A 22,061-nucleotide genomic window follows, 5' to 3' on the forward strand; every position below is an offset into this window, starting at 1 on the left:
TAGTGCACATCCTACACTGAAACCCAGGACACTGAGCTTCCACTGTAGCCTTCACATGAGCATGTTGGGTTTGCAGCAATCACTAGGTAGTGTGGTTTAACCTAAAGAATCTTTCCTTGCCCTTTCTGAAGATCTGAATACAAACACAAGTTGGAGCAGCTCAGTAATGATGCCATTTTATATGCTCTGGAGGCCTAGAAGTATCTCTGTAGAGTAGATTCTTGTATGCTTCATTCACAGAAATAAGCTGTTGGCTAAAATAGCCCTGAAACCATCTTTGAACATACTCCTTCTTGCACCCTGACAGCTGCTTGCAGGTGCCCAGGTGAACGAACTGACCAAGCACCGTCAGACTGCTCTTCACTTGGCAGCCCAGCAAGACCTGCCCACCATTTGTTCAGTCCTTCTGGAGAATGGAGTGGACTTTGCAGCTGTAGATGAAAATGGAAATAATGGTAAACTCCACGTTACACAAGTAAATGCACAACACTGCAGTAGGTCCGTTAATGATGTCTCCTAGTGGTGGAAAGCTCACTGTGAGTGGGCTTGCACTGCGAAGTTGAAAGAATGAAAGTGCAGGAAATCAAAGCAGATGGAAGGAGTTGTTTGAGAAGGAGGGGGGTTGGGAAAGTGGAAGGAGGGTGTTTAATTTAGTTACTAGGCTGTAATTATTGCTGATACTCGGAATCTTGAACCTTCTTTTTTTTCTTTTCCTGTTCAGCTCTGCATCTGGCAGTGATGCACGGCCGTCTGAACAATATCCGGGTCCTCCTCACAGAGTGCAATGTGGATGCAGAAGCCTTTAATATCAGGTAATTATTTATAGTCTTAACAGACTAAAAGAACCATTTTGTATTTTAAAATAAGTGCTGATATGCTGCTTAAAATATATATATTTGGCTTGTATTATATTACTTATACATGAATTTGGAAGTGTGTAGATGATGCTGTGTCTAAATTCTGTGCAAATTATATGTATGCACCAAGGAAGGAAAGTTAAGTAGGGAGTTGTGTGTGGTGTATTCAGTTACTGAGATGCAGCATTGTTCAAGTCTGAACCAAATGTGAAAGCAAGGAGAGTTGGATGAGTAACTGCAGTAGCAAGCAGACTTTGATCAGGATAACAAACTCTTTTCCCCAGAGGCCAGTCACCAATGCATATTTTGGGACAATATGGGAAAGATAATGCAGCAGCCATCTGTGAACTCTTCTTGGAGTGTATGCCAGAATACCCTCTAGACAAACCTGATGCTGAAGGAAACACAGGTAGGTGAGACTCAACAACTCTTAAACTGGAAAGTCACTTGAGTTGTATTCGTGGAATGTCACTGTTAAAGCTGGAATAATTGGCAATAATATGTTAAATACAGTAGGAGACACACAATACATGGAAATTTAAAAACTAAAGATCCTGTCTGGACTGAATGTAACACAATCTACCACTCTGTTAGCAAGGAACTGTCTGGCTTTTATTTTTCAGTGCTGCTCTTGGCTTACATGAAGGGAAATGCTAACTTGTGTCGTGCAATAGTGAGGGCTGGGGCTCGCTTGGGAGTTAACAATAACCAAGGAGTCAATATCTTCAACTATCAAGTTGCTACAAAACAGCTTCTCTTTAGATTGCTGGGTAAGTACCACTTACTGTGGTGGGAAAGTATTTCTGGCTTTTGCTTCCAGGATACTTCAGAGGAAAGAGCTCTGGACGTTTAACTTAGATGGCAGTAATTCCAGAGAGGCAGAACTTGTGAATTTTATATTACTATCAGTTCAGGGTAGAAATACCAGTTTTTTTCTGGTGATTAATTGAAAAGTTGTACAATGCAGACTGTTAGATACTACTTTTTCTGTAAGGATAGACAAGGAAACTCTTGGCTGGTTGTGTAGTCCAATGTAGTTTAAAACACAGACACTGCTTTTTAACTGGTGCTGTGGACAATGTGATGGAAAGCAACTATAGATTATCTACAAATGAGACTCCAGCTCCTGCAGGAGTAATTAAATCTATTATACTGAATTCAACCTAGAACTAGAAAAAGCCTTCAGGTTTAGTGTACTCAGAGGTGTCTGAGCCCATTTTGCCTTCACATTTTTACCTCTTGACAGATATGCTGACAAAAGAACCTCCCTGGTGTGATGGCTCCAACTGCTATGAATGTGCTGCCAAATTTGGAGTCACGACAAGAAAGCATCACTGGTAATATGAGGCACCTTGCAGTGCTTACAGGGAAATGGATTCCTCCCCAAATGTAGCTAGGCTTGTTCCTTCTAGTACTTTAGGAAACCTTCATGTTAACATAGGTGTATAACCACTAATCCAGCTGAAACATCCTGTCTGAGATCAGAAACTTGTAGTCTGGCTGAAATCATATTCTAAGCACCTTGTGCATTTAATATTCTGATTGGTGTTAAGTGAGAAATGTCCAAGTTCCAGTAGTGAAGCAGGACTTAAATACCCAGTTGTCAGTGTGATGCACTTCACTCCACAGAGGAACAACAATATATTTTATTAAGACTGTGAGTTAACAGAAGTTTAATGGTAAATGTGGGTGGCAGTGGTTTATCAGGACTTGATGGCAAAGGTGCACTTGATTATTTCCTGCACAGAGGATGGGGTCAGGGAGAGCCTTCTGTGGAGGCGTGAGGTTCAGAGAGGACCGCCACTGGGGCTGTGGCTTCCACAGGAAGGACAGGAGGCAGCACACCACCACCACCACAACAGTGCTAGGGTGACCTGCTCCAAAAGAGGTGGCAGATTTGGGCAGGTGTTGGCAGCCCAGGTTTGAGATCCTGTTTGTTGTGTGGAAATGACTGAAGATGAACATGAGCTGCTCTTGTGTAGATAGGAGTTGCCTTTTTTAAAATAGTTTGAACTTGTACAAAACATGCTGGGTTGGAAGGGTGTTAAGCTAAGGTTTGTCTTAGCTCAGGGTGCTGGAGAAACTCCACGTGCATCAGTCGAAGCAGTAGCAGGTGACTCACTGGTACAGTACCAGCATGTGCTGCTGGCATTAGTCAGTATCCCATGACAAATATCAGGAGATACAAGACAATCACAGCATTTCAATTGCTAGTGTCTATTTCATGATACCATCATTGATAAAGAATGTCAAACTGTAACATCCTGCAGGATTCACTTTTTTCCCACCCCTCTTCTGTCAACAGCCGACACTGTGGACGCCTGCTCTGCCATAAGTGCTCAACAAAGGAGATTCCTATCATAAAATTTGATCTGAACAAACCAGTTCGAGTTTGCAACATCTGCTTTGATGTCCTGACTCTGGGAGGAGTCTCCTAGTATGCTGTGGAAGTAAAGGGATTCCCAGTCAGTGCTCCCGACAGCAGCTTTGCTTACAAGCCCTCTGGATAGGGAAGAGGAGGCCTATACATGTGTTCTGCAATAGACTGAACTAATTAAGGACCCCGTTATGATATACTCTGGTATCAATGATTTTGTATGACTGTAAATGTACTGGGCTGCGATAGACTTCACTAGGAATCAGAGTGGATTGTTGAAACCAAGTGACAAAAGAATTTAGACCCTCTTCTAGTTGCAGTGAGGTATGGAAGCTGAAATTTGTACTGATTGAATCGGCATAAAACAGGTCTGTCCTCAACATGGTGCTTTGCACTGAGCAACTCTATTAAGTCCTGTGGCTTTCAGGCTGCTTAGTAGAGATGGTATTAAGTTTCAGGGTAACCAGGTATCTTCCTTTGCTTTGTCTTAAATGTTCCCCTTCTCTAGAGAAGACTTTTTGTGAAGCTAAACTGGGCTGTTGCAACCACTGTTCAAGAAACTCTTCAGACCCGGGGGTAGTTTTAAGTATAGCTCAAGAATTGTGGCCTTACAACAGAAAGCTTTACATCTGATGCAAAGCAGTCAGAATTGCAGATCCACATCTTGATACCTCCTCAGCAAATGATTCATTAGCTTTAGCATGTTCAAGAGAAGTGCAAGATTGTTTCAGGAAATGCTCTTGCCTGCTGGAACCGTCAGTCTTCGTTGCACTTTCATATTTACATTGCTGGTCCTTCCAGTTCATGGCACTTGTACAAATGACCATGAGTTTGCTGAAAGGCCTGAGCATGTGCTAAAGGAGAAACACTAAAACTGGGGAAGTCCAACTCACAGCACAGCGATAAATGCTGAAGTGCATTAGGAATCCCAGGAGGAAGAGTAACACTTTCCTGGGACTTCAGGGGCCTGGTAACTGCTGGGGGAGAGTCAGTAACCCTACCAAGTGTAGGATGGGCTGCACCTCTAGACACTAAACTTGGGTCCATTTTCAGCAGGATTGCTGGTGAGTGGCACTGTACATGGAGGCTTCCTATTAGGAGTAAGCTGCAGTATTTTAATCTAGGCTGGTTGTACTCTCTTAAACATGCTGAATCTGTGGAAACCTGCCACCACATTGTCTAGGTAAACAGGAAAGTACTTGACTGGTAGACCAGCTTGTGATTTGGTGGGCAAAGGCTTCAGTTAGAAAAAATGGGTACTTAAGCAAAACTACATGCCATGTTAAGGCTGTTTTTATTTCAAGAGATTAAGCTAGTATAGACTCAATTCAGCATTCCTCATCATTACTCCATGAATTGGTGTGCATTTTTTAATGACTGTTATCTCCAGTAAACAGTATGGACAGGTGATGATGTGTTGCCCTGTTTGGAGCAGTGAATTGTTGGTCTTAGAGTAAGATGAGCTGATGAACCAGACTGCTGTTGTTCCAGGATAGGGTGTAATTGCTGACATTTGTATGATGAATTTCACATCAAGTCTCACTTGATCTGCACTTTGATCTTTCAATATGCATCATTGTAACTGGAAATCACCCCTGTACCACTAGGGAAGAATAATGGGTGACAATACAAACTTGCCTCACTGTTTGATGTGTGCTGCTGTCATGTTCCAACAGAATGCTCTGTCTGGGTAACACAGCTGGTCTCTAACACAGTTACTAATGCAAATGGTGCATCTCTGGCACAATATTGTAGGTGAATGAGAGAAAATAGTGGTGTCAGTTAATGTTAGCTGCAGTAATTGATGGTGTCAGTTAACTACAGGCTACAGTTTGGGGGGTTTTGAGTGAAAGAGATGTTGGAAAACAGTGTACTTTGATATTTCAGGGTGCCACTGGTTGCAGATCTCAAGCAGTGAAAGATAATGATGGAGAGAAAGTGCATTTGGTGAAAGTCTTAACTGTAGTCCCATGATAACATGTTGTTTTCCTTGGTTTGGAGCTGAAGTGATGTGGAGGGGTAAGAGTGTGCTCAGAATGCTGAAAGACAGTGCAGAGGAGGGGTTTTCCAAGGCCACAGCCCGTGGGCTTCAGCCTCATTGGAAAACTGCACAGCATGTAATTGCCAAAGCATTTAAACACCACTTTTTCAGTGGCTTCTCTGATGTAAGGGCAAGGGAACAGGGAGCTCAGCTCTAACAGAATAATTAAGCAAGCTTTTTAATGATGGAAAATGTGGATCTGGTGAAAACTCAGCTTCACTGAATGGCAAGTTAAGGCTGGGTAGTTGCTCTTCTAAAATAAAAGATACTGATTATAACTGTAAAACTGGGAAAGATCTAGGACTCCATCTGTAGTGCTCCTGGTTTGCTGTTTACAGCCAGTACTGTCCCAGCTTACTTACTGAAGTCTGAAAGGAAAGTTAAGGTTATTGTTAAATATACAGCCTGAGGTGTTCCTTAAATTTAAAGCAACTAAATTCAGCAAATTTGATCCTTTTTAAAGTGCCTTTGAGATAGTTTCCTTCCAGCCAACTCTAAATAGCTTTCTGCCAGAGCTAAAGGGGAAAAGCTCACAACTTGAACCAAAACCCAGGTTAGTTCTTTTCTAGTTCAGCTGAGGAGTTGACCCCAGCAGACAACTGGTGGGACTCAGTCCCTCACACACTCTGCCTAGTGTTGGTCTGAACTCTCAGACCACTGAGATTCTTTTTGGGAGTTTTGCTGGCAATGCTCCACTACGGGGTACAAATGTGAATGAGGCACTTGGTAATGTAGTGCTGGTCAACACATTTCTAACTCTAAAACAACTGCTCTTCCCTTTTTGTAGCATTAATACAGTTGTTACCAAACCCCCCACCTCCCTTACCCCTCTTTTAGTGGTGTCTATTAACTCGAGATTCAAGTCTGTCAAGCATTGAACAAAAGGTTAGATGGAAAATCAGTTTGTGTCCCTGCAAGTGCTGCTGTCACACGAGGCTTCAGGCACTTCAGCAGGGCTGCACGGGAAGTCAGGAGGTTCATGCTGTAGTTTTTTGTTCTGAGACTGGATTCCTTTTGCTTGCAGTCATTCAGCACTCTTACACAAGCAGACACCGTGGTCCAGCACTCTTACACAAGCACAAACTGTGGTCTGGCTGAAATTTTTTTGTCTGTAAAAGATGCAGTCACTGTTTCACACCACTCAGTGGAGTGAGAATGCTGCTGTTGAAGGTACTAACCGAGCAGACTAAGTTGCTGGCTAAAAGCTGACAGATGCCTTAATGACTTCCCGTGCTGGAGATAACAGCTTGTCCAACTGCTCATGTAGTGCTTATAAACTAACGTAACAGTATGGGAGGCCAAGGCTGGATGTTTTGTAGATCAAATGTTAACAGGCAAGTCCTCTTTTTTCTGTAACCAGCAGAGGTGGTCACTGCAGCAAACTCGTCTCCAGAAAAATCAAAGCTTGCATGAATGACAGAAATAACTGAACCTTCTAATACCCTCTGTGAAATAGAAAAGGAAGTCTTAGAACAATGGCATTTTATCTGCAATGTTTGTCTGGAGTCATTGTAAAAATGTATTTTTCCAATATGCATTACTTTGTTGTGTAATGATTCTACTTGTAATAAAATGCAGAACTAGATGATGCATCATGAGGTGAAACCTTGCTAAGGAAGTATCAGCTGCCCCTCTGCAAGCTCATCCTTAAAAACCACGAAGAAACACAGGGATACAACATCCAATCGGGCATAACAACTTTATTCTTTGTTCTGAAATTAATCCAGTATTCATTTTCATGTTGTGGAACTGCTACAACTGTTGTTTTGGCTGTCAAGGTCTGGTGTTCTAGTTTGTACCATGTAGTCATCTTGAATGCCTTATATTAGACTTACCTATAATCAGTCTTGTGAAACAAATCCAAGCTCCCCACGGGCCAGAGCTGGTTCATGGAGTTCATCAGTTCAAGTTACAAACACTGGGTGCACTCAGTTGTGTACTGGAGGCAGCTCAGCCCCTGGGAGAGCGGAGAACTGCTGCAGCTTCACTTCAGGAAAAGGAAAACTTCAGTGCAATAGCAAACCCAGCCAGGACTTCTGGGTGAGATTGTGATGCATTAGTCTTTTATTAATAAAACTTACTGATGTACAGATGAATGGTGAGCTTTATTAGAGCACTCTCTGTGGTGACTTGAGCCCCCTGTAGCTATCACTGCTTTCTATCACTGTTTTTCACCCTTTTCCACCATGGGAGAACCCAGCTGAGCTGCTGAATTGGAGTTAGAAGCATGACAGTCTTGGAGCACTTCAGGTCACTGAGGGTGTCTCCTTGTTTGCTTTAATAGATGACTTATTCCTAGAGCAAGACAAACTTTCCCCCCAGTCTTTCCAAACCCTAAAGTGAGGAATAAGCTCTGAACTGCTTTTCAACCAACTTTAACTTAAACCAACACCTTCCTGCCCTGCCTTTTTGCAGCAGTTTATTTGATTTTTGTGTAGTTCTTGCAATCAAAACCATTCCCTCAGCACTATTTGCACAATGAGTGTTACAGCAAGATGAAACTTGCTTAGGTCAAGCTGGTCCACCTTCACTGGGACTGGTTTGCCCGCACAAACTACTTCTTACAGCATTTAATAGTCTGGAATTTGCTGCAACTTTTAAATAGCTTTAAAAAGCTTTTTTTAAAGGCGCTTGCCAATCATTTAGTTAACAAAATGGGGTAGTTTCACTATCTTAAATGCAATTTCTTTTTAAACGTGGCAAAAGCCAAAGTTGTGGAGGCAGTGAAGGGCTGCTTTGCAGCTCTCTCCTGCACCTTTTACAAAGCTTCATCTTCAGCATTGTGTGAAGGGAGCTGCTCCCTCCACCCCCAGAGATGGCTCAAGCCCAGGGCTGAGATTTCTGCCTTCACATCCTGCTCCCCCTGAGTGACAGGAGCTGGCACAGCTGGGCAGTGCCTGGAACAGCTTCTCTTCAGGATGATGATAGGTTAAAAAAACCCAAAACACAACCTCCGTGCCCCCCTACTGTTACAACAAGCATGTACATGTTTAAGTTGCTGTGTGGCTTCATCCCTGGCAGCTGCAGCATCCTCTGAGCTTTTGTCAGTGAGAAGAGCTGTAATGGGTCCTACTGCAAGGGAGGAAACTTGCTAATTAACTAATCACATGGATTTTGGGACTCTCTTTAGAGGTGGTGGGAGCTAAAAAGGAGTTTACAAACACTTCCCAGCTGCTTAGACATAGGTGGCAGCTTAAGGATGGCAGCTTAAGGACAAGAACTGGCCACAGCTCAGCAGGGGCCTGTGCCACCACTGGACCCTGATCTGTGTGTCTCTTTAAAGCTTAGCTACACCAAAACTGATTTTAACAGCAGATTCCATGAAAACCAGCAACTGCTTCCCTGCAGCTTGAGGTCTGCAGTGCCTGAACCCTGGGCAGGTATTCCTCCCTTTTAACCCCACCCAGAAATGGGAATAACCTGCCCTGCATTTCTGGGAGTCACTGATTGCTCAATCCTGCCAGCTGTGGTACAGTAAGTGAGGAGTTTAAATGTGCTGGGTGTTGTAAGGGCACATCCAGCTGAGGCTGCAGTCTGACAGGCCCAGACCAGATGGGAGAAAGTCTCATACCAGAATGGAACAGGAGGCAGATTACAGTAGGATGGTTCTGTTGCCACCCAGGCAACAAAAAGAAAGCTATTTAAAACTACTCATTCCTGATCAGATCAGTCTGAGAGTGGTGAATCACAGAGCAGGAGGGTGAGGTTAATATCAAACAATCCTCATGGGTGGCTTCAATATCTTGGCACAGTATCTAATGCAAACAGTGAATGAGGAAATACAGCTTTGGCCTTTGCCTTCTCTACTCCAAGAAATTTGATAAAGTTTGTGTGTAACTAAACTGTGCAAGTTCCTAGATACTGTGGACCTTAATTGCAGAAGAAATTCAGGGTTCTCCCTGCTACCTTTAAACTCTGGAGTGAGTCAGGTGCCTGGGAAGGAGCATCAGCCCTGCGCTGCAGCAGGGCCTGAGGACTGAGCGCCAAGTGTGGGCAGTGATGCTGCAGCAGTTCCTGTGTACACTGACGTCGCTGCCTTAAACCACCACTGTGCACACAAACATCCATTTCCTGACTGGATACAATTGTAAAATACAATTCAGGCTGTGTATCTTTACAGTTGGTTCCCAGGTGCAAAAATATTTCCCATAGAAATAAAGGGAAATGTTATTTGATTTTTTTTTTTTTAGCCACTAACCTGGCTCAAGTGTTTCCTCCTTCTCTCAACTCCACACATTAAAAAGCATCACAAATCCCATGAGGTTGTTACTGCTCCCTTTGCAGGGAGTGGTGGAAGGGCTGGAGCTGGAGCTGCCCACCCAGAGCACATTTCCCTGCAGGACTCCCCTGCCCTGGGCTCAGCCCGTGAGGAGCACACACTGCTCGGCCAGGGGGGGGCAGCCCTCGAACTGCCGCAGGTGCGGGTGCTGCAGGTCCCCAGTGTCGCTGTGCGGGAAGGAGTGTGGCTGTCCCCAGGGCGGCCCCGAGCTCCGCACACACACACAGCGGCTGCCCCGCACGCCGGGGCTGAACAGCTGCCGCGGGACGCCGGCCCAGTCCCGGTGCACGCCCCCGCTGGGGATGGAAAATGAAAATTAGTTACAATCCAAACCCCTGAAAATGCTTCCAGTCAATAAGTGTTTTTTTTTTTTTTTCTAAGACAATCTGGGAAAACTAGAACTAACACTGAGGTAGATTCTGCTCCCAGCAGCCACCATCCCACAGCTGGTACCTTTTTATTGGCTGTGCTTCAGAAACCAGTGGTCTGAACCTGGTTTCATCACTGCTGCTCCAGGCTCTCTTCTGAGAGAGACCAACTGCTGCAGTCCATGTTTCCATTGCTGGAAGAGGAGTCACAGCCTTCTGCAGCACAGCAAAATGCCTTTTCTGGAGGTACCTCACAGGTGACCACACATCTTCACAGAAACACAGAGACTTGGGTTGGGAAGGACCTTAAAGATCATCCAGTCCATCCCCTGCCATAGGTAGGGACACCTCCCAACAGACCAGGCTCTTCTAGGCCTGTGTGCCTGACTAAACACTGATTTGGAGAACTGGAGCAGAAGAAAAAATACTTCCCCAACTAATTCATCATGTCCCTCTGTGGGCCAAATCCTGCCTGTTCCCCAAGCACTGCAGCTTTTCAGTCTCTCACACAAGTCTCCTGGCCCCAAGGCTGTCCCCAGCTCAGTCACACACAGCAGCAGATCCCAGGGGTGCTGCTGCTGGGCTGACAGGGAGCCCAAGCATTTTGCAGTGTAGTCTGTGAAATGATTTCATCTTCAAACAGAATAAATAGTCCCTAAGCTGAGAAAGCTGCTAAGAGGAAAAGTAAGTAGGAAATGATTATTCAAACCTTAACCTCATTTTTATGTGGTTTAAGTGAAAATGTTGTGGTATCAGCCTGTGAGCCAGGCTGTGAAACTGACTGAAATACAGATTAATACTTGTATTCCTGATAGGTGACAGAACCTGTTTGAATCCCAGTCCTGCTGGGTTTTTTGTCCTGTTTTGCTGAGAACAGAAGAATCACGTTCACTTGTGGTAAATTTTTTGATTCCAGTGTGATAGAAGAGGTTCAGCCTGGAGAAAAGGAGGCTCGAGGGGGACCTTCTCCCTCCCTACAACTCCATGACAGGAGTTTGAAGCCAGGTGAAGGTCAGGCTCTGCTCCCAGGGAACAAGGGACAGAGTGAAACAGCCTCAAGTTGTGCCAGGGGAGGTTTAGGTTGGAATTGGGGAAAATTTCTTTATGGAAAGGGTGGTCAGGCACTGACACAGCTGCCCAGGGCAGTGGTGGAGTCCCATCCCTGCAGGGATTTGAAAACTTTGTGGATGTGGCACATAGGGGCACAGTGAGTGCTGTCCTTGGCAGTGCTGGGGAAATGGTTGGACCTGGTGCTCTCAGAGGGCTTTTCCCACCTGAACATCCCTGTGGATTCAGGCAGGGACAGAGTCCATCTGTGCCTGGCACATTCCAGCCCTGGCAGCAGCACTGCACACACAGCCTGTGCCAGGTCCAGACCTCACCTCCGCAAGGAATGAGGGGGCTGCAGCAGCCAGGACATCTTCCCACACCTCTCCTGCCAGGACAGGCAAGAACAAAGCACAGGGCACCCAAAAAAAGGCTCTGCTCCAAAGGGGACAACTTTACCTCTGTCTGGAGCACCAGAACCGGGTGCCTTTAGCAGAGCTCCATTCAGAGTTGCAGGGTGGGAACTGCTGCTTCTTCTGCTCATCTTCTGCTTGGAATTTGAGAGCTCCCTCAATGGCAGCCTCAGCCTCCCTCAGGGCTTCTGTGGGTGCCCCATTTTCATCGTAGAATCTGCCCACCAGCTTCCCTGGGAGAGGAGATCAATTAACAGCAGTCTTTCCAGGCAAGGAAAATTCATAGTTCTGCGGGGGGGTGGTGGGTATTTTTAATTTGTTATTTAAAGACAAAAATAAAAGGAGATGTCACCACGGCCCAATTTTAGAACCAAACTGAGCTTACATCCCTTCACCCCTTGGATCACACAGCAATTTACCCCAACTAACAAATCCATGCAGGATAAGCTTAGGCACAGACTCATCACAGACCTAAAACCAAAGCCAGTTCCAGCTGCACAACCCAGAAGCCATTCCCACCCATGCACCTCATTCCCCAAAACAGTTTCCCTGCCCTGCTGCTCCCACAATCTCCTGGGCCCTGGTGATTTCAGTCTGGCTCCGTGCCTTCTGCTCGGCAGAGACAACCAAAGCAGGACAACAGCCAGGTGGGAAAACCATTAAACTTTCCCTTGGAGGGAAGCACACCTCCGAGATGTGGCTTGGCTGCAGCTCCAGCCGATCCCTGGCAGGGCTCAGGACCTCGGGCTGTGCACCCCCTGTGTGAGCCCACCCCGCCCTGTGAACCTACCCACGGGCTCGTAGTTGTCCCTGTAGAAGCTGAGCCAGCTGTGGATGGAGAGCAGCTCGGGCGGGGACAGCCCCGACACATCGTCCACCAGCCCCGCCGGGGTGAAGTCGCCGCTGGCGAAGGCTCTGGAGGCATCTCTGCCTGCGGGGCGGGGGGTGAGAGAGACCCCGGGCACAGAGTGAATTCCACAGCCAGGGAACGAGCCCCCAGGCATGGAGTGCATCCCCCAACCCTGGAATGACAGCCCAGACATGGAGCGGGCTCCACAAAGAAGGGCTGAACGCCCCAGGCCCGGAACGCGTTCCCCAGCTCTCACAGTTCCCCAGAGATCCACACGCTCCCCTCAGCCCGGGGTGAATTCACAGCCAGGGGATGATCCCCTCCCCGGCCAGGCCTTGCCGGGCCCCAGCCCCAGCCCGCGCTCCCCGCTCGGCCGGAGGTACCTGCCAGCCCGCTGTATGCGCCGCCGGGCCCGTAGTGCTTGTGGCCCCGCTCCACATCGAAGACCCGTCCCAGCAGGGCGAGGTAGAGGCCGGGCTCGCCCGGCGCCCCGCGGTAGCGGCGCAGCTCGGCGGCGCTGAGCAGGCGGGCGCGGGGCTCGAACCCGCGGCGGAGGAGCCAGGCCAGGGCCAGGCCCAGCAGCGCCGCGGCCGCGCCCCGCCACATCGCGCCGCGACACCACGGCCTTTGCGCGACAGTTTCCTCGCCGCACAGCAGTATGGCGGCCAACAGCGTCCAGCGCCGCTTGCGCGGGACGGGCGGGCCGAAGACGCGCTTTACGGCAGTGTGGCGGCGGAGCACCGGCCATGGAATGGCTCGGGTGGAATGGCACCGTAAGGATCATCTCCTTCCACCCCCTGCTCGTGCTGCGACACCTTCCACTAGCCCAGGCTGCTCCAAGACCTGTCCAGCCGGTCTTCGAACACCTCCAGGAATGGGGCAGCCACAGCTTCTCTGGGCACCTTTTACCGGGGCCTCCCCCCTCTCACCGGGGAAAAATTTCTTCTTAATGATGTCGTTCATGAGGACACGCACGGAATCTTTAGGGGTGTTAGTGTCCTCTGGAGATCACCCAGTCGAAAGGCAGGGTTACCTGGAACAGGTGCCACAGGAAGGTCTAGGTGGGTTTGGAATTTCTTCAGAGAGGGAGATTCCCATGCCCTCCCTGGACAGGTCTGTCCCAGAGCTCTGCCACACTCATGCCAAGGAGTTTTTCTCATATTGAAGCGAAATTTGTCGTGGTTTTGTTCATGGCCGTTACTCTATCCTGTCACCGGGCACCACTAAAGAGAGTCTGACACCGCCCTGCAGGCACCCCTTGGAGATACTTCTGTGAATCCCTCCTTAGTCTTCTCCACATGAACCAAGTCCAGGTCCCACAGTATCCTCCTCTCCCGCAGCTCCTTCTCCTTCCATCGCCCGGCACGGGGGCGACCCTTTGCGACAGCGCCGGGCCGCTTTGCGGCGGTGTGGCGCTTTGCGGCGGTGTGGCGCGGGCGCCGCTTTACGGCGGTGTGGCGGCCCCGCGCTGACAGGTGCGGCGGGCGGGAAGTTGCTGACTAAGGCGGGCCGGGCCGGGCGGGGACCCGGCGGGAGCGGCGGCACCGGCGGCGACTGCGAGGGGCTCCCGAGCGGCTCCCGAGCGGCTCATGGGGACGGCGGCGAGCCACAGCAGCGAGGAGGAGGAGGAGGGCGCCGAAGAGGGCATGGAGGGGGCGGCCGGCGCGCCCCAAGCCGGCGCGGCCGCTCCGGCGCTGCCGCCGGCCGAGGTGCTGCTGGAGCAGGCCCGGCTGCGGGAGGCCACGGCGCGGCTGCGGGAGGCGGCCCTGCCCGAGCCGCTGGTGTCGCGGCACCACAGCGCGCTGGTGCGATGGCTGGAGGAGCGCCTGAGCCGCGGCGACGAGGCCGTGAGCCTGGAGCAGTTCTGCGAGGTGCTGGAGAGCGTGTCCCGGCTGGCGGCCGGCTCCCGCGGGGAGAGCGAGGAGGTGAGAGCCCGCGGGCAGCACCGGCCGCGGGGAGCGCGGGACGGCTCGGGCAGGGAGGGACCTTGAAAACCATCGCGTTCCACCCCCTCCCGCGGGCAGGGACACCTTCCGGGTGCTCGGAGCGCCGTCCAGCCTGGCCTTGGACACTTCAGGGATAGGGATCCGCTCCAGGGACCCGCCTGTCCGGGACGGGGGTGGTCGGCACCGGGGGAACCTCCGGGGGTCGGGCTCCCCCAGCCCCCGATGTGGGCGCTGGCACCGGGTTCGTGGCCGTCCGCACGACCCCGGAGAGCCCAGATACGCGTCCTGGGACATGGGGAGAGGCCGGGCCGGAGGGTTCTGCGCAAGGCTGGAAAAGCAGCTGCTGCTGTTGATACACAGCCTGTCAGCTTCCAGATATCCCTTTTTTAAAAAACCCGTACGTCAGTTATCAGTAATCATGCTCAGCAACCTCTTTAAAAATAAAATGGGTATTTACAGCAATATTTCTGCTGTTGGTACTGCCGGTGCAGCTGAGAGCACAGGTGTGGTGGGAAAATCATGTAGGAAAATCCTCAGGTAGGAAATCCTGCCTTAGTAAGTCTGCTTGATACTTACTAGCGTTATCAGCGAGTCAAAGTTTACCACGCCTAATTTTATTGTTGCTTTTTAAAACTGGCGGTGAAGTTGTCAAGTATCTCTTTTATTGTAAAGTAGGACTTTTGGAAAAGTTGTAAGTGGTGTAACAGAGATCCCCTTCCACAGCCAGAAGGTGTTATGGTCAGCTTTTAATGGTAGAAGAGAGTAGTTTCCTTCCTGCTGGGATTTCCAGTTTTGCCCTTTTGTGGGAAAGGACATGGAGAATTTAATGTCTAGAGCACTTAGGCTTTAGCTTTACTCTGTAGCATTCCAAAATGCAGCAGAATACCCTGCTGGGAATTCCACACTCACTTGAGAAAGTGGCTGGGTCTGAATTCCTTAGTGCAAGCAGTTCCTGAAGCTCAGCAGTCACTTCCTGCTGTCTTTGTTTTGTTCCCGAGTAGCAGAATAACTGTGTAAACTGTTAAATCACACACACACACACACGCCTCAAATCAGTGCTGACAGGTGAACGAGGCTCCTGGAAACTGGAAGGAGATTCATTCTCATGTACAGATAGGTGTGGTTTTACCAGATTGGTTTAAGTAACTTGGTAAAGTGCTGCCTCCACTTCCAGTTCCTTTACCAGAAGAGCCTTTAACAAACACAACTTCATTTGTAACAACAGCAAGGGTGAAATTAGTCCATTGGGGTTCTTCCTGCTGGCACAAACAGTTGAGCTTTGTGGGCTGCAGAAATATTTTGAGGATTGTCTGCATTTCTGCATGAAGAATCTGTTTGTTTTGGTTTCATTTCCTGCTCTAGGGAGTGGGGAAAAAGCCTGTCACAGGGTTTACCGTGTCACGGATGTGTGGTCGCATCTGCTCTGTCCTGCAGATCGAGATGTTGAGAGTTCCGTGGAAAACCTTGATGTCATCCTTTCTGTAGCTGGCACTGGCCCATCAGCTGGGCTCTTTGAGCTTCCCTTTTACACTGATGAGAAGTCACTTAAGGGGGTGGCAGGCAAGAGGTTTCACTTTTTAATATCTATAGAGTCCTGTCTGGCACAGCCCAGGTTTGATCTGCCCTTTCAGTTTCCCTGTTCTCAGTGTGGGGCTTCCAGTACAGGCTTCAGATGTTTTATGAACAATGTTTAAATGCAAAATCTGTTTTCTAGATAAACTTAACCTCTGAATCCTCCTTAGCACTGCTCCAGACCTTATCATGTCATGTATCCAGCTCTGGCTGGCAACATTAATGCTGCAGTTCCACTGAGAGCAGAGGCTGGAATATGAAGTTCTCCCGTCACCTTTCAAGTTCCCTGTTGTGCCACCCAGCTCCTGAGCTGTGAGATGAGGGGCTGGTTTTTCCATGTGCCATATTTCCAAGCAACCCTCTCACCCATCACTCCCTATGGAAGATGCTTTTCCCATGCTTCTTCGTGTGCAGGCTTGAGCTGTGTGGAGTTACTGCCTTTATTTAGGAGTACAATGAGCTGGGTTGTGTAAGGCTGCTGCTGAATTGTGTCATGTCCCAGTCCTGCACACAACTCAAAAATTCTTTGAGTGCAGGTTGACACTCTCAGTTTTTTCCCCATTTCTTTTTTTTCTTTTCCCCCATTACACAGGACAGCAGTGGGAATTGTGTATGTACAGGGTTTAAGTTATACTGAGCAGTCAAAAAATAATTTTAGAGTTCTAGGTTTGGTACAACCTCCTGAGGTCATAGGAAGAGTTTAAAAATAAAATAACAAAATACTGCATTAAGATGTGAAGAAAAGCATACATGTAGTAATCTCCTTATGTGAGAGGATAAAAAATTGTTTAAAGTAGGTGTCAGCAGATTCAGCCTTGTTGCCTCATATTTTATTGTCACCAGTAACGTTGCAAAACTTGTTCAATTTGTAGTTTAGTAATTGTGCAGTTTGACTTCAAATATGAGGGAGAATGGTGAGAATGGTGTGGTGTGAAACTGTACATTGAATTGTTTTGGCAACTGAGTCATGTCTATTAGAATTAATTCCCTCTGGCTTGTTGTCCTCAAGCAAAGGTGTTGGTTTTTAGTTTTGGGATCTGCCCAGTGCCTGGGCTGGACTGGCTGTGGTGCCTGCTGGATGCTCAGCACCAGCTTTGCTGCTCTAAGTAATTTTTTAAAGGTGGTCATTATTAGCTTGGGTTCAGCTGTGTGTGTAATCAGACTTTATAAAGCTTCCAAGCTAAACTCCATCTCTGTGCCACAGAAGTGCCATGAGAGCTTCAGTCAGCTAAAACACTGTGTTTCAGTTCTGTTGTCTTCTGAGGACTTTGCTCTGGATTTACTGGTGTAATTATGTCATGGTTAATTGGCAGGTTATTTTGAGCTTATCCTTTCAGGTTACTACTCTCTAGGATAGCACTGTTAATGGTACATCGGGTCTGATATTCAGGTAACAAAGCAAGAGATTGAAGCAGGAGCTTCCTGCTGGCAGCAGCAATCCCTTGACTCAGAAACCTGTGAGATCATCTGTTCTTGGAGACCAAATTCACTTGGCTTGTGTGGCTGAACTCGGAGTACAAAGTTCAGGGCAGTGAGATCAAAGTCTTGCTTGTAAAGAAATACCTTTTGTAAGTGCATTCCCAATTTATATGAAAAAGGTGGATGCTCCTGAAATACTGCATTTATCTTTTGGAACAAGTTTTAGCAATTAAACAGGAGTTTGTTTCAAAATTAAACCTTATGGTGAAAATACAGCCAGATTTTTAATAGCAGTGTGTCACTATTATTAAATCATGAGTGCTCTGAAATGGCTAGTTAAAGTAAGTTACATTTATGAACTTAGTTCTGTTTTATAGGCTCAGCTGAATAAAAATACATTGTACATTTGTTAGTTCAAAGTTGTGAAATGCTGTGTGAGTTACTTTTTGTACATGCTCAACACAACTTTTTATATTAAAAATTTTATTAAAGTCAAAGTTAATAAAGTGCCAGTGGTTCTCTTCAATAAAAAATATCCCAACCCTTTTCTAAGTCTCTCCACTGTTTTCACAAATACTCAGACAAACTATAATAAACTGATATTTTGTGTAGGAGGACAGTTTATGGAAGGAAAAAATATTACTATTCTTAGGATAATTTCTTAAAAAAAGAAAATATGTAAACCCCGAAGGAATTTGAGTGGATGCAGTGAGAGGGGGATGCAGCAGTGATGAGTAATCGAGGGTGTGGCTCTTGGAACCGAAGCACCCTTAAACTGGGGAGCTTTGTGGTCAGCACCTTCCTTCCAGTCCCAGCTATCCCTGGATGGATCCTGCTGATTCACTGGTGTCTGTGATGAGCTGTCTCCACCTAAGCATGACTCCAGTTGACGTTTCTAGGAAGGCAGGGCAAATCTCTTCAAACTTGCTAAACACTGCAGATTTCCAGCCAGGCTGCTTCAGTACTTAGGGAAACGGATTCTTTTAATTTTGTTTTAATAGTGTTACAACGTTTGTTGCTATGGTTTCTGTGAAATACCTTGCTTTAAGGAAATACGCTGAAACAAATTTTCTTTTTTTTGTTACTCTTCAGGCCTTTGCACAGTTTGATGCTGAAGGGGATGGCACTGTAGATGTGGAGAACATGCTGGAGGCTCTCAAGAATTCTAGTGGAGCAAATCTTCAGGGGGAGCTGAGCCATGTAATCAGGCAACTGCAAGCTTGTTCACTGGTGCCAGGTATGAGAGCAGAGTGTTGGAAGAAAGGATTTCCTAAGCCCTGCCCCATAAAGGGAGTGCTGCCTCAATAAATTGCTTTAATAGCGTTGCTTGTCCTAATCTTATCAAAACCATCCTCCAGAAGGCTCTTGGTTCTTTAGTGTCAAGCAAGTGGAGTTGCTGTAAATTAAACATTTCCCGGAATTACATGCAGTAGTTCCTTTCACAAATAACCACTGTTTCCTTCTCTGTGTGAGTGGGGAGTGTGTTACTCCTGTCTAGTTTATCTCACAGGCAGAAAAACGTACCTTGCAGGATTTTGGTGAGTGCCCAGCTAATGCAGTCTTGTATTTGATAACTGGAGGAATAAATCCTCCATGGAGTCTGTTCCAGAGGATGAGTCACATAGTTTATTATTATTATTATTATATTGTTATTCAGCATTTGAAATCCTGATAAAACATAATTCAGGTTTTATGGTTTATAGTTCAGAAAGTGCCAGTTTCCAGAATTTGATTTCTGGGATAAGTGTCAGTTACCAGCTTTCCTTCCAAAGCATTTGATGATAAGTAGCTAAAGGGGATTTGCCTTAAAGGATCAGACAAGAAACACTAGAATTGGCTACAGAGAAGTGGGAGGAGAGGACTTAGAGAGTACTGTTGTATGCATGTAAATGCTCTGGGATTCAGAGTGCCAGTGCTCAGGAGCTGACATTTCCGCCCAAGTTGTGGAAAGCATTAAGCACTTCTTTGGGAATAATCCACAATGCCAAAAGAAAGGGTTCAGTGTAGTTCAGGGTGATTTATGCAAGCACCTGAACTTGTTAACTGGGTAGCAACTGCTTCACTTAGATTTTGAAGGTAAGGGTTCAGGGTGAAAAAAAAACCAAAATAAATGTAAGAGTTTTAGTAATTGCTTTGAACTCCTTCAGGCATTTCAAGTCACTGGCAAAAATATTTTCCTGCACTTTTCCCTGCTGTAGAGGCTGCAGACTTGAGCTACATTCTTTCATAGTTTTATATCCTTCTTACATCGTGGTGCCTGAGGAAATGATGTGTCTTTCTAGGGTTTATTGATATCTTCTCTGAATCAAAAGAGCGCCTGGGCCTTCACGCCTCCATGATCCTGAGATTCCTGCACAGGAACCGCATTTCCAGCACTGCCATCCCTTACCCAGTGATGGAGTACTTCAACAACATCTGCACCATGCGCTCCTCCGTGCTCAAGGATTCTCTGGATCGACTTCTCCTCAAAGAGAGAGGTGGGCAAGGCCTTCCCTTGTTTTTCTGCATGGTAGTGTGACTGTGGCTTGGAAAAAGAGACTGCAGATAAAATGAGAAGCTTTCTTTACTGTGTCACCTCTGTGTTTTATGAAGTTGGTCTGCATGCTTTTGTGAATTTCTGTTGGTTTTTTGAAGCACATAAATTAATTTCCTGAGCTACCCAGCAGTCTGAGTGACTCTGAAATGTTCTTCTCTTTCTCCTGGCCTGTTTCAGAATGGATGGTTACCCATTTGTGATATTCTGTATTCAGTCAAATATCTCTACTAGTTTCTAGTAACTTAGTTTCTATGTGAAGTGGATGTTTTCTGAAGTTGATTGTTCAGTATTAAAAGATACTTTATCATTTTGGAGTGGAGGTAATGACTCTTTTACTGTATCTCTGATGGGACTGGCCTGATCCTTACAAGGAGGGCTCCTTTTCTTTGCAGCTTGACTAGGTATTTTCAGATTTCTGCACTTTCTATTGAAATAGATCAAGCTGCATGGGAAAGACAGTGCTTTGTCCCTTCCCTAAAATACATGAATTGAAGTTTTCTCCATCATAATTTACTTTTCCCTTTCCTCTGTTTGTATTTGGGCACAAAAATAATAATGCACTGGTGAGGCCAGTAACAAAAGGAGTAGATAAAGGTTATTGAACTCCAGGGAATGGAGCTGTTTTTATACTGAGAGTGGTAGATGGAGATTATTGCAATTTCATCTGAAATGAAGCTTTGCTGTCTCCTAGTTTCTGTCAGGAACAATCCTTCAGGGGCTGTGTTTTGTGCCAACAAGTTAATTTGTGTGAGATAGCACTTACAAAGCTATAACAATACTCAAAACAGGCCAAAGAAAAACGTTCTGATTTCTTTGCAGAGTATCCCAGTGATCTGAATGGCAATCAGGAGTCAGACAAGCTGAAATCTGTCACAAAGTGCTACACCCACATCGAAACCTCCTCCAACTCGGCCGATATCGACAAGATGACAAACGGAGAGACTTCCTCCTTCTGGCAGTCGGACGGCAGCGCTCGGTCCCACTGGATACGGTTAGCTCAGCCCTGGGGCTGGAGGCCTTGGGGTGGATTGGTCCTGCCTGGATGCCCCCAAGGCTGCTCCATGACTGCCCTCCTTAGCTGAGCAGGGCAGAGAAAATGTAACCAAAGGTCTTGGGTTGAGGGCAGGGAGAGCTCTCTCCCTGACTGCCAGCACAGACAAAACAGGCTCCATTCAGGGGGTTTAGTTCAAGTTATTAGATCAGGGTGGGGTTAGCAGAAACAAAACCAAATCTTCCCCCCCCAGTCTTTTTCCCAGGCTTAGAGGAAAAGGGAAGAGAAGTTCTCTCCTCCCCTCTAGAGGCACAGGGGGATGGGGAATGTGGGCTGCACTCAGTTCATCACGTGCTGGCCTTGCCTCTCCTTCCTCATCAGCAGGATGACTCCTCACAGCTTCCCCTGCACCAGCCTGGAGTTCCTCCCATGGGAGACAGACCCCTCAAAGTGCTCCAGTGTGGGTCCTTTCCATGGGGTGCAGTTACAGGAGCACAGAATATTGAGTTGGAAGAGACCCCCAAGGATTGTCAAGTCCAGCTCTTAAGTGAATGGCCTCTCTGGGGATCAGTCCTTCAGGAAAAGGCTGCTCCAGCATGGGTCCCCCATGGGGTCACAAATCCTGCCAGCAAACCTCCTCCAGTGCTCTCCCCACGGGGACACAGGTCCAGCCTCCAGCAACTTCTCACACCCTGTAGCCCCCTCACTGCTAAAACCTTGTCACACAAACCCAAAACAGGTGTAGTTGAAAACAGCTGGAATCAATGAGGGACAGATGAATACAGATAAAAGCAAAAGTCATTAATCTGTGCATAAAATTTAAAAGCCTGGCTGCCAAATAAAAAGTCTCCTGTAAAATGCCTGTATCAGCCTTGTGAAACTTTCCCAGCTGTAATACCATTGCAGTGGTTGGGGCTTGAATAGAGTAACTTTGCTACTGTCCTGGAAGTTCCATGAAACAGAAACACCCAATGAAACAGAAATGTTTATGGGTGGTTTTTTTTTTTTGTGGTTTTTTTTTTTTTTTTTTTTTTTTTTTTTTTTTTTTTTTTTTTCCTCCAATGGTAGCACTAGGAATGTGTGCTTCAAAGAAAAAAAAATCTCATTTTGGTCATTATTGACATTGCATTTTTATTCCTGAGGAATGAATTCTCAGTTGAAAATATAAATAGAAAATTCTACAATCTCTCAAACAGAAGCAGCTGTTTTCTAAATCAAAAATTTTTAACTTGTTCACCATTGTATGAAGAACACCTGTGAAGCATTAGGTAAATTTCAGAGAATCAGAATCATTAGGTTGGAAGAGATCTCTGAGATCATTTAGTCGAACCAAATCCTAACCTCAGCTAAACCATGACACCACAT

General features: G+C 46.8%; 3 protein-coding genes across 8 annotated transcripts in view; 2 read left to right on the forward strand and 1 right to left on the reverse strand.

The window, feature by feature from the left end:
* ANKFY1 (ankyrin repeat and FYVE domain containing 1) overlaps positions 1–3,298 on the forward strand; it is a 35,241-nt gene extending 31,943 nt beyond the window's left edge. For both annotated transcript variants that reach the window (XM_083875011.1, XM_083875012.1), the window contains exons 20-25: positions 308–455; positions 722–812; positions 1,142–1,266; positions 1,481–1,627; positions 2,104–2,194; positions 3,163–3,298. In XM_083875011.1, the coding sequence (XP_083731137.1) occupies positions 308–455; positions 722–812; positions 1,142–1,266; positions 1,481–1,627; positions 2,104–2,194; positions 3,163–3,295 (735 nt within the window). In that variant the 3' untranslated portion in view covers positions 3,296–3,298. The remainder of the gene's footprint in view (positions 1–307; positions 456–721; positions 813–1,141; positions 1,267–1,480; positions 1,628–2,103; positions 2,195–3,162) is intronic.
* Positions 3,299–9,617: 6,319 nt separating this feature from the next.
* On the reverse strand, positions 9,618–13,602 carry CYB5D2 (cytochrome b5 domain containing 2; the record flags this gene model as incomplete). Of its 3 annotated transcripts, XM_083875014.1 has the most annotated exons (5): positions 9,785–9,850; positions 10,008–10,191; positions 11,429–11,615; positions 12,173–12,313; positions 12,616–12,838. In XM_083875014.1, the coding sequence occupies 4 exons, from the start codon at positions 12,836–12,838 to the stop codon at positions 10,056–10,058; spliced, it is 687 nt and encodes a 228-aa protein (XP_083731140.1). In that variant the 3' UTR covers positions 9,785–9,850; positions 10,008–10,055. The 3 variants fall into 3 exon arrangements, with proteins under 3 accessions (XP_083731141.1, XP_083731139.1, XP_083731140.1); XM_083875015.1 differs by lacking the exons at positions 10,008–10,191; positions 12,616–12,838 and adding an exon at positions 13,266–13,602 and having other exon boundaries at positions 9,618–9,850; XM_083875013.1 differs by lacking the exon at positions 10,008–10,191 and having other exon boundaries at positions 9,618–9,850.
* Positions 13,603–13,726: 124 nt separating this feature from the next.
* ZZEF1 (zinc finger ZZ-type and EF-hand domain containing 1) overlaps positions 13,727–22,061 on the forward strand; it is a 56,890-nt gene continuing 48,555 nt past the window's right edge. For all 3 annotated transcript variants that reach the window (XM_083875265.1, XM_083875266.1, XM_083875267.1), the window contains exons 1-4: positions 13,727–14,157; positions 18,262–18,406; positions 19,452–19,646; positions 20,525–20,696. In XM_083875265.1, the coding sequence (XP_083731391.1) occupies positions 13,822–14,157; positions 18,262–18,406; positions 19,452–19,646; positions 20,525–20,696 (848 nt within the window). In that variant the 5' untranslated portion in view covers positions 13,727–13,821. The remainder of the gene's footprint in view (positions 14,158–18,261; positions 18,407–19,451; positions 19,647–20,524; positions 20,697–22,061) is intronic.

This window comes from Zosterops lateralis, assembly GCF_965231275.1.
Source record: "Zosterops lateralis genome assembly, chromosome: 19".
Lineage (NCBI taxonomy): Eukaryota > Metazoa > Chordata > Aves > Passeriformes > Zosteropidae > Zosterops > Zosterops lateralis.